Source organism: Elephantulus edwardii, unplaced genomic scaffold (assembly GCF_000299155.1).
Source record: "Elephantulus edwardii isolate Elephantulus edwardi_28Jun2011 unplaced genomic scaffold, EleEdw1.0 scaffold00002, whole genome shotgun sequence".
Taxonomy (NCBI): Eukaryota; Metazoa; Chordata; class Mammalia; order Macroscelidea; family Macroscelididae; genus Elephantulus; species Elephantulus edwardii.
In genome coordinates this window covers 40,575,555-40,587,251 of record NW_006399752.1, presented here as the reverse complement: position 1 = coordinate 40,587,251, position 11,697 = coordinate 40,575,555, and the positions used below count along the sequence as shown (strand labels likewise).

Here is an 11,697-nt window from a genome sequence, read left to right as displayed (position 1 = left end):
CATGCCCTGTCCCCCAAGAATAAAGATGCCTGATGTAACCATGTGTGGAGTCCTTTGTTCCCGTTCCAGGTTAGGGTGGGTTCAGCAGTGACTGCCCTGGACTGGGAGACCCAGGCTCTTTCCTGATAAGGTCGTGAACCTGGCCACATGGTTATCTTACTTATCTGTAATAAGTTCAAATCTGAGGACAGCAGCCTTCAATATGGATTGCATCTCAGCATCAAAGAAACAAAGATGCTCACCACGGGGCCAATAGGCCATATCATGATAGATGGAGAAAGGATTGAGGTCGTTAATGATTCCATCTTTCTTGGATCCATAGTCAACATTTTTGGCACAAGCAGTCAGGAGATAAAAAGCTGTATCAGGCAAACCTGCTGCTAGAGAGCTAAAGAGCAATGGGGTCAATTTAGAGACTAAGGTGCACCTGATTCAGGCAGGTCTTCTCAGTGCTTGCTGTGGGTCTGAGAGCTGGACAATGAGTAGGAGTGACAGAATAAGGATCAATGCCTTTGAGTTTTGGTGCTGGAAAAGAGTATTAAACATACCATGGACTACCAAGAGAACAAGTAGGTGTGTCCTGGAGAGGGTGAGACCAGTTTGCTCCTCGGAGGCAAGGATTTCTAAGCTCTGTCTCACATACTTTGGGCAGGTTGCCAGGAGGGATCAGTTCTTGGCAAAGGACACTGTAATAGCAGAAAATGCAAAATTTAAACAGTCAGCCAATATTGGAGATTAACAAACACGCGGGTCAAGAATGTCAGCTATTTCCCAAACCGTACCAAACCAGAGGCGAAGCGAAGATTGTGTTTATATACAGAGATTGGGCCTGCGTGTTCCATGAAGTTCACTGTGGTTCGCAGTTGACGTTGCTTTACATTCAGGAGTCATTATTGTTTCTGACTTCTCATGGCTGGGCAGGATGCAGTCAGGGAGTGGTAACCAAGCTGGGTCAGCACATACTGGGAAACAGAAACCTTAGCAACATTTCTTATTGCCAAAATGATTGAAGCATACATTTCTTAAAATAGCTGTCAGAACAACACGGCTTCTCTGATGCTAACATATAAAATGACTTCTCTCATTTAAGCTGCTACTACAATGCCTGGAAGGGTGGAGGGTCAGCATAGAAGAGGAAGACTCTGGAAGATATGGACTGACACAGTGACTGTGGCAATTGGATCAGGTGTGTCTGATACGGTGACGTTGGTTCAGGATAGGCCAAGGTTCAGAGCTGTTGTTCATAGGGTCACTGTGAGTCACAGTTGACCTGATGGCACAAAATAACACTAACAAGAGCTGCCCACCGCACGGAGTGCTGACAATTCAAAATATGTAAAAAAACAAAACCAAACCCATTCCTATGTGTCTCCAACTTGGTCTAAGGGGCTTGAGTTTTACTCTACAGAAAAATAAACCTATTAGATTTTCTCGTTGTTAGGTGTCATTGAGTACACCATGACTCATAGCAACCCTACTTAGAGCAGATCTGAACTTGGCCTTATCCTGTGCCATTTTCATTATCCCAGATGTACTTGAACTTATTGACTTCTTTGCTGTATGATCCATCTTGCTGTCAGTCTTTCTCCCTTTCTCTGACTCTCCCCCTCACCCCCAATAACATGCCCAAAGTATATGCTACTTAAGTTTCACCACCCTCTCCTCTCAGGAGCACCTCGAGTGTGCTTCCTCCAAGACAGACTTGCTTGTTCTTTTGACAGATCCGTGAGATATTCAACACTCTTCTCCAACATCACAGCGCAAAGGCTACAACTCTCCTTCTGTCATCCTTACTCATGGACCAACTTTCAGACGCACAGCAAATAATTCGTTCCAGATATACTTGCTTTGTCTTTTTTTCCTTTCTTGATATTTTTAAGACCTGGATCAAGGCTGGGGATATACATCCCCCACCCCAAATACACTTTCCCAGAATAATGCCTTCAACTATAAGGTGTCATCAGAGCTCCACAAGGCCTCCTGGGAGTTGAAGGCAGAACCCTGACTCCTTCATTTACTCTACAAAGCAGACCTCACCCAAGCACTCATTCTTCTACGCTCGTTGTGTGTCTTGGTACCCTGGTCTGCCCCTGCCACGTGACCAGGAGGCTTCACAGTGCCCAGGAGGTCTGACTCCATTCAGATAGCAAGTCTCTGGTCCCCACCTCTGTGCTCCATAGTCTGCCCTGGGTCTCTACCATTCCACATGTGGATCTTCTCTTTGCAGGAAAGGCCTCTGGGGTCCTCTACCATGTGAATGGGGTGGGGGGGAACCCAACTCAAGTTTGCAGACACCACACGGCCACCACTCTTGGTTCGGTCTTCTCTTGAAGGACCCACCTTAACATTCCTCACACCACACAGCTCTCGTGATATCTGCTGACCTCATTAGAGGACCCAAGAGGCCAGTGAGAAAGGTCTGTGGGGGTGGGGAAGAGGGCGTAGGGCATATGAGTTCCTGATACTGAGAAAAGGCGAAGGACTTTGAGGTCATTATGTGTGCTGGCCACTTCTCATTGTCGCCTCCCAACAGTGACAACGTGTCCTTCCCAGTCACTGAAGAGGGTAAATGGTATAATCTGAGCCAGACAAGGACCATGATTGGTCCTAGGCCACACAGCTTATTCTTGGTGGGCTCAGCCTGGTCGCAGTCTGATTTGGTGGGTGGCCGCCAATCACCGGGCTCTATCTTTCATGACAAGGTATGGTGGGGACAGGCAGACCCTCCACCCGCCTCCTCCCCAATGCCAACAGCAACTGCAGCCAACGAGGACGGGGCAGTCATCAGCACAGTAACTTTATTTCTCATGTTTTCTTTGATGGAGGTCTAATTTGGGGGTCATCATCTCCTGAAGATGAGTCCTCTTCGTCTTCTTCGGCTTCATCTGAGGGAGCAGGTGGGGTTTTCTTTTTTGAACCCCCCATGTAGTACCCAAAAGCTGACCCAGCAGTGCCCAGAAGGATGTTGGAAGAGGTGGAGAGGCCAGCAGCTCCTGGCAGAGAAAAGGAGAGTTAGCACAGGGGACATGCAGAGGCCAGGGGCTCAGGCCCCATAGGAGGCCCCCAGACCCCACCTGGTTCCCTTCTCCACCACTTGGGCTCTTCCCCGCTCCAGCTCTATTCTGGGGCGAGGATGCTGGAAGCAACTGAGGGAGGAACGAGTTTTGGGGAGTAACTCAGTCACAGACTTGAGAGCATGTTGTTGTTGTTGTTGTTACGTGCCGTTGAGTCGTTTGTGACTCACAGCGACCCTATGTACAACAGCCCTAAATTCTGCTCTATCCTGTGCCAATCGCACCGTCTCCGATACACCCATCCCGATTACCCCAGTCACTGAATCAATCCACCTCATAGAGGGCCTTCCCCTCCTGCGCTGCCCCTCCACCCTCCCAAGCATGATGTCCTTCTCCAAGGACCGGTCCCTCCTTACAACATGTCCAAAGTATGTTAGATGGAGCCTCAGAATCCTTGCCTCCAAGGAGCCACCCAGTTTAACCTTCTCTAGGATGAATCTGTTTGTTTTCCTAGCAGTCCATTGTACCCTCAATACTCTTCGCCAGCACCACAGCTCAAAGGCATCAATTCTTCTTCTATCCTCCTTAGTCATTGTGCAACTCTCTGATGCATAACAAGTGCTTGCAAAGACCATGGCCTGTATCAGACACACCTTAGTCTCCAGAGAGACACCATTGCTCTTTAGTACTTTTGAGAGGTCCCTAACAGCAGACTTTCCCATGGCAATACCTCTTTTAATTTACTGGCTACTGGTGCCGAGTGTTGGCTGTGGAGCCAAGCTGACTAAAGCTGTGAACAATCTCAATCTCTTTACCATCCATCCTGATGCTGCCAATTGGCACAGTGGTGAGAATCTTTGTCTTCTTGACATTGAGCCTCAGTCCATATTGGAGGGTGCAGTCCTTGACCCTCTGTAGCAAGCGCTTCAGGTTCTCCTCACTTTCAGCAAGCAGGGTTGTGTCATCTGCATAATGCAGATTGTTGATAGGTCTTCCACCAATCTTGACCCCACATTCCTCTTCACAGAGCCCAGCCTCCCGGATAATCTGTTCTGTATACAGGTTGAAAAGGTATGGAAACAGGACACATCCCTGGCGTACGCCCTTCCCAATTTTGAACCATGCAGTGTTTACTTGTTCTGTTCTGATGACTGCCTCTTGGTCCAAGTATAGGTTTCGCATTAGCACAATCAAGTGTTCTGGGATTCACATTCTTCTGAGTCAGCCACAGTTTGTTATGATCCACACAGTCAAATGCCTTCGTGTAGTCAATGAAACACAGATATACCTTCCTCCGGTATTCCCTGCTTTCAGCCAAGATCCATCCAACATTAGCTACAATATTCCTAGTACCACGACCCCTTCTAAACCCAGCCTGGACTTCTGGCAGTTCTCTGCTGATGTGTTGTTCCAGTCGTTTTTGGATAATCTTCAGCAGAATCTTGCTTGTATGTGAAATTAATGATATTGTTCTATAGTTTCCACACTCTCTTGGGTCACCCTTCTTTGGGATGGGAACAAATATAGATCTCTTCCAGTCAGTTGGCCAAGTGGTTGTTCTCCAGATTTCTTGGCACAATTTGGTAAGCACATCCAGGGCAACATCTGTCAGCTGAAATATGTCAATTGGTATACCATCTATTCCTGGGGCCTTATTTTTTGCCATTTCCTTCAAAGCAGCCTGAACTTCTTCCTTCATCACCATAGGCTCTTGCTCATATGTTGCTTCATTAAATTCTTCTGTGTCTGCCAATTCCTTTCGATACAGTTACTCAGTATATTCTTTCCATCTTCTTTTACTACTTCCTGGATCGTTTAATAGTCTGCCCAAAGCATCCTTGATTATAGCAACTCAAGGTTTGAATTTGTTCTTCAGTTCCTCGAGCTTAAGAAATGCTGAGTGAGTTCGGCCCTTCTAATTTTCTAACTCCAACAGAGAACAAATAAAAAATGGGAACCTCCCTACCCACCGGCCAGCATGCCAGGTGTTGGACGCAGAACTCAGACGTCATGCATTCAGGCCAGGGCTTCATCCCCACCTCTGCCTGCCGGACACCCCTCCCCCTCCACTCCCACCTCCAACCTCGCTCAGAAGGAGGCAGAGTGAGGACAGTGAGGGACAGATGAGGACCAGGGCATCTGAGATTACCAGAGTGACCCCCAAGCCAGGCCTCAGCATATGGCCTTACTCCTATGAGGTCCCATCCTCCTTGGTGTCCTCCCTTTCCTGTCCCCACAGAGAACCTTGCAGGGACACATACCCACGGACTGCAGAGTGGCCACCAGGCTGCCAGCAGCCACACCGCCCCCATTGGCGACGGCCGCTGCGGACATCATCTTGGCAGCTAGGGAGGAGGCTGCGATCCCGGCCCCGGTGAAGCCCATGGCGCTGAGAGTCACGGGCACCGCGGCCACGGCTGCCACTGTAACGGGGGGAGGAGCCTCAATGTGGGAGCTGAACTCAGAGGGTCATCCCCCCACCGATTTGGTCAAGCTTGGGGGGCATCAAGGGACTTAGAGCAGGGTGAACTTTGAACTTAGGAGAGACAGCAGGGATGGGGCAGAGGACATGGGTCAGAGGAAGAAGGTAGGTGGGGAAAGCTGAGGAGAGGGCTGGTGGAGGTCAGTGGGCTGGGTGCTAGGTGGGCAGCAGGACCCTGAGGGGAGGGAAGAGGGGCTGTAATGTGAGAGGTGGCTGCGCTCTATGGAGTGGGTTATCTTCTGTGTCATTTTCTAGCCAATGACTGCATGGCTGGGGAAGACTGTCATAATGCGAGGTGTTTGTGCCCCACCAAGAGAATTGTGTACCTTGCTCATATGTAAATAAGGTCAATGGTAACTTTTAGGCTGTTATGTGTCCTTGAGTCATCTGTGACTCATCGGGACACTATGTACAACAGCTCTGAAGCCTGCCCCGTCCTGAGCCAATCTCACTGACTCCAACACACCTACCTCCATTGCCTTAGTTACTGCATCAATTCATCTCATCCATGGTCTTCCTCTCCTGCACTGTCCCTCCACCCTTCCAAGCATATTGTCCTTCTGTAAGGACTAGCCCCTCTTGGCCACGTGCCCAAAGTATGTCACATGGAGCTTAAAAATCCTAGCCTCCAAGGAGAAACTTGGTGGCACCCTCTCCAGGACAGACCTATTTGCTTTCTTCTTCTTCTTTTTTTTAGATTTTAATGAAAATTTATAAAGAATTTGGATTTCTATCCATTCATTGTGGCATATTTTCCTCCCTGCCCTGCTCTTCCCCAGTTCACTTCTTTCTTTGGAAAAAAGTTATTTCATTGTTATACAGTCCCCTCCCCTTTACTATGCTCTTTGTTTTCTTGTTGGTTCATGGTATGTTCAAGACTCTTCTCCAGCACCACAACTCAGAGGCATCAATTCTTCTTCTGTCATCCTTAGTCATTGTCTACCTCTCTGATGCATAGCAAGTAGTTGCAAAATAAGGTGTGCAGGCTACTTGCAAGAAATTGGCTGGTTCTGCCATTCCACCATCCTTAAATTGAGTAGGTTCGGAGGTAGAAAGCTCAGAATGTTACTACCATCAAAAAAGCAGACGCTGTCCCAATGGAAAAATTTTCCTCTAGGTCGTATAGCCCTGGTGTACAAGTTGCTGTTCCGCGGTCACTTGTGGTTGCTGTGAGGCTGAACACTGCGACACTGATGTGTCAAATGCGTTAATGGTTGGCTACCCAAGGCGGACTGAGAGTGGGGTGGAGCTCCCTGATTGAACAAGCGTGGAAGGAGGAGTGGCATCCACTTCCATAATAGCTTGCCTCCGGAAACCCTATGAACTGGGAGAGAGGATGAAAGGCACCCAAGCGTCAAAGACTCTCCTTCATAGGGTCGCTATGAGTCGCCTGCGACTCGATGGCATTTAACAACAACAACATCTAAACTGAATGGTAACCTGCGACTCCGCTAATACTCAGGTACTGTCTTGGGGTTTGTGTGGTTATTGTCAGGGATTAGAGACCCTTGTGGTGAAGGAGATGGAAGTCCGGAGAGGTCCGGTTGCTGCCAGAATTGATAGGAGGTGCAGGAGCAAGGACGGGCAAAGCTGACCCCTTGGGGATCATTTTGGTGCTGCTAATGTTCTTTGTGGGGTTTCTTTCCCCTTATGGAATTATGTGGGGGGGGGGTGTCAGACTATTCCTCACACTTGCTGCACTGACTGTTCTTCAATGGACTCAGGGCAATAAGATCCTTAGGAACTCTTTGATAGTCTCTGGGGAGCAGAGGGAGTGGGCAGTCTTTTGGGTTATATGGAAAGTAGCGGCTTGGATAGGGTCCTACAGCATAGAAGAGGTGGGGGTGTGCAGCCAGGTCAGGGCAAAGAGCTCCCAGAAAAGCAAGGCTCTCCTCCTGGTCTGGTCTAACCTAACTGTGTGGCTCTGCGAAGTCACTCACACACCCTGGGCCTCACACTCTTCTGAGTAAATGCTGTTCTTGTTGTTGTTATGTGCCGTCCAGTCGCCTGCGACTCATAGCGACCCTATGTACAACAGCCCTAAACTCCGCTCTGTCCTGTGCCAATCGTACTGTCTCTGACACTCCCATCCCAATTGTCCCAGTCACTGAATCAATCCACCTCATAGAGGGCAGGGGTGAAATAAGTTCATTATTTTTAAAATCACTTTTCTGCCAGAAACTCCCTTGTACAAATCTGTCTATCTGCTCAATATACTCAAAGGCCTGCAGGAGAATGTGGGAGAGGAAGCCGGCAGGGAGTTGGCCCTCCTTCCCAGAAGGAGTGCTCTGGGCAGACCTGGTAGGGTGGTATGGGGGGGGAGGTTGCCAGCACTTTAACCCACCCACCCCTCTTCCCTTTAGTCTCTGAACGCCCAACCACACAGCTGGGCTCAGCTCAGGGTGAAGGGTGCGGAGGATCCAGGTGACTCACCTCCACGAACAGCAGCCAGAGTGACTCGTTCTTCAGGGAAAGAAGGAAAGAAAGAAAGAGAGAGTTAGTTAGGTGGGGAAGGGAGGGAAAACAGCGACCCCCTTGGCCACTAGTCCTTGTTGGCGCGGGTGGGTTCTCTTGCCCTCTCTTAGCCCTGGGAGCAGGGAGCAGAGGATGGACTTACTCATCATCTTGATTCCACTAACTGTGGCCAGCTACGGGAAGTAAATGCTTGATAAGCGAGGAGTAGGATGACACTTGCTGGGGGCCAGCCAATGAGGACACGGCCCATCCCTCACAGAGTGGACACACTTAGATGACGCAGAAACATCCCTCCCCAAGTGCTCCGCCCCAACCCACAACCTGCCCCTTCCAATGCGCGCCTTCCTAACTGCTCTGCTTTTTCTCCTTGTCTTCCCAGTGCTCCCGTCTGTGAAAAGAGTGACAGTGCAAAAATACAATAACGTCAGGCAGCACAAGGACAGGGAGCCCTGGGAACAGATCACTGTCCTGAGCCAGTCTCACTAACTCCAGTACACCTACCCCCCCCCCCCCCCCCCACACACCCCATTACCTCAGTTACTGTGTCAATCCATCTCGTCTGGGAACTTCCTCTCCTGTGCTGTCCCTCCACCTTTCTGAGCATGGTGTCCTTCTCTAAGGACCAGTCCCTCCTGGCCACATGCCCAAAATATGGGAGACAGAGCTTCAAAATCCCAGCCTCCAAGGAGAAACTTGGTTTCACCCTAAGATAAACCTATTTGTTTTGACTGTCCATGGTATGTTCAATACTTTTTTCCAGCACAACTGAAAGGCATTGATTTTTCTTCTATCATCCTTAGTCATTGTCCAGCTCTTTGATGCATAGCAAGTAATTGTGAAGAGTATTGCCTGGATTAGGCACACTATAGTCTCTAGACTGACATTGTTGCTTCTCAGTACTCTGGAGAGGTCCCTGACAACAGATTTTCCCAGTGAAATTCTTCTGATTTCTTGATAGCTGGTGCCAAACATGTTGATTGTGGAGCAGAGCAAGCTGAAATTGTTAAAGCCTCAATCTCTTCTCCATCTATCCTGGTGCTGCTAACTGCCTCCATCCCAAGGATCTTTGTCTTCTTGATGTTGAACTTCAATCCATGTTGAAGACTGTAGTCCTTGACCTTCTGCAGCAACCACTTCAGGTCCTCCTCAGTTTCAGCAAGCAAGGTTATGTCGTCTGCATAACACAGGTTGTAGATGAGTCTTCTTCCTCCAGTCCTGAGGTTACATTCCTGCTCATAAAACCCCGTCTCCCTAATGATCTGTTGGTGCATATAGATTGACAAGGTATGGCGATAGGACCCATTCTTGATGCACTCCTTTCCTGATTTTGAACCATGCAGTGTTTAGTAATAAGCTGAACAAAAGATTCTAAATGGCAGCTCAAGAAGAAAAAGTTGAGTATTACCATGAAATAGACAAAGGAATGAAGGATGCTGCAGATTGAGGATAAAGTATTTTTATAATTATTAATAATGAGGCAGACAACCAGGAATGAGATAAAACAGAAAACATAAAAGACAGGGGGCCAGCAGTTCCAACAACTGAAATGCCTCACGCCACTCCTTTCTGGGTGTTTATTGATAATCAGGGGAAGCAAGTCATAAAGAAAATTCTCTTATAAATGAAGCTGAATTTTTCTCTGTTGTCAACCAAATGCTTTAGCTCAGGACGGATTTCACATGTATTAACACTCCCTCTGTAGGGGGGCCCCAGCTGTCTCTTGTCTGCAGGAAACAGCTCCTTTTCTGTGATCTGTCACAAGAGAAATCCTAACTCATAAATTTGTAATTTCTTCAATTCCTGAATAAGCATATGGTTTTTCATATAATATTTGGTATGAAATTTGGCTTCCCATAGAGGGAGCCTTGAGTGAAGGACTTGCTTGCCATTTCTCAACCTGCATGACACGAAGACCAAATTCAAGCCTCAAGTTAGAGTGGTGAAGGGTTCTATGGGCAAGATATTGAACGACACAGGAGATGTCAAAGATGGAAGTAACACAGAGAGTCACCTTGTCAAAAATAAATGATCCATGCTCAACCACTCAAGACGGCAGCAGACAATCAAGAACCAAAGGCAAGAAGTGAGAAGCGCATCGAAGGGATTGGTGTCAAGCCAGACTCCAGGAATGGCTAAGATACATCATTTGAGATGTTTCAACCACCACAACAAAAGAAATGCAGGACCGGGCTTGCTTACTCATCTATGCTGAGAAATTTAGAAAAGAGCTGCATGGCCAAGTGATTGGGAGAGATTCACATTTCTGTTCAGATTCAGAAACAATTCCAAAGAAAAGTGATACAGCAAAATGTGGAAATGATACACTACCATGAATGTCACATACAAGTCAGATCTGCTGAATGCTGATCGATTGAAACAATCAACACCCCACCCCTGTTCCCATGAGTCTTGAGCTGGCTCAAAGAAGCCTGGCTTTCACAGAGCAGAATGAACCCCTGAAGTATTATTCTGTACCTATCTGCTTCTTATTGTCTCTGTTTCTTGATGCTTTTAAGAGTCTGATCAAAGTTGGACACACAATCCCTCTTTCCACAATTCCCCTTAAATCCACACTTTCCTCAGATTACGCCGTCAATTGCTGGACATCGTGAGAGCCTTGAAATGCTTCCTGAGGGCTTCAGGCAGAACTTGACCCCTTCTCTCAGTTGACAAGGCTTATCCTACCTGAACACTCACTCTCTTGGGGTCACTTATGTTTTGGTCTGCCTTACCACTCATACATCAACAGGGGGCTTCACAGCTCCCAGGGGGCCTGACTCTGTTCCCACACTGAGTCTCTGGTCCCTCCCTCTGGTCTCCGTGGTCCTGCCCTGAGTCTCCATCATTGTCCACACAATTGCCTTTGCAGTAGGGACACATCAGAATTGTGGGAACAGCCTCCACAGGGCCTCACCTTGTGTGGTCCCCTACCCTGAGAGTGAGGGGATTGCGTGGATAATCAACTTAATTTTGCAGACACAGCACAACCACCACTATTGTGCAATCTTCTCTCAAGAGGGCCCCGCCTTCACACTGAGTGCTGGCTGTACAGCTCATGTGCTATCAGCTGATCTCAGGAGAGGACACACAGGTCAGTGGGGGTGGGGAAGAGGGCACAGGGCTTGGCTTGGGCCTGATAGCGAGGAAAGGCAAAGGGCTTTGGATGTGCTTGTCACGTCCCCGTCCCCTCGGCACCTCCCAAGAGTGACATTTGTCCCTTTCATCATTGAAGAAGGTAAAGGATAAAAGGGAACCCATTCTCGGTAAGGTGAATGAGTCACAGACTGGTTTAGTGCGTGCTCACCCACCACCAGGCTCTGTCTTCCACGACAAAGCATCGTGGGCACATGCAGACCACCCTCCTCCCAGCTCCCAGGCGTAGGTGCTGCAAATGAGGACGGGGCAGTCATTGGCACATGGACTTTATTTCTCATGTTTCTCTGATGGAGATCTAATTTCGGAGTCATCTTCTCCTGGAGATGAGTCCCCTCCTGTGGGTTGGTTCATGTGAGGGAGGAGGCAGGGTTTTCATGTCTGAACTTTCCCATAAAGTATCCAAAAGCTGATCCAGCAGAGCCCAGGAGGACGGTGGACGATGTGGAGAGTCCAGCAGCTCCTGGGGAAGAAAGAGAGTGAGCACAGGGGCCCCGCAGAGCCCAGGGGCTCAGGCCCAGTAGAAAGCTTACAGACACTGCTCCCCTGCTCCCTCCTCCACTGCCTGAGCTC

The 11,697-nt window shown here is 48.6% G+C and overlaps 1 protein-coding gene across 1 annotated transcript; it reads right to left on the bottom strand.

The window, feature by feature from the left end:
- Positions 1 to 2,805: 2,805 nt before the first annotated feature.
- Positions 2,806 to 5,520, bottom strand: IFI27L2 (interferon, alpha-inducible protein 27-like 2). The gene is made up of 3 exons (XM_006879202.1): positions 5,496 to 5,520; positions 5,276 to 5,437; positions 2,806 to 2,993 (listed from the first exon to the last, which is right to left on the bottom strand). The coding sequence occupies exons 1-3, from the start codon at positions 5,518 to 5,520 to the stop codon at positions 2,806 to 2,808; spliced, it is 375 nt and encodes a 124-aa protein (XP_006879264.1).
- Between the last annotated feature and the right edge of the window lie 6,177 nt (positions 5,521 to 11,697).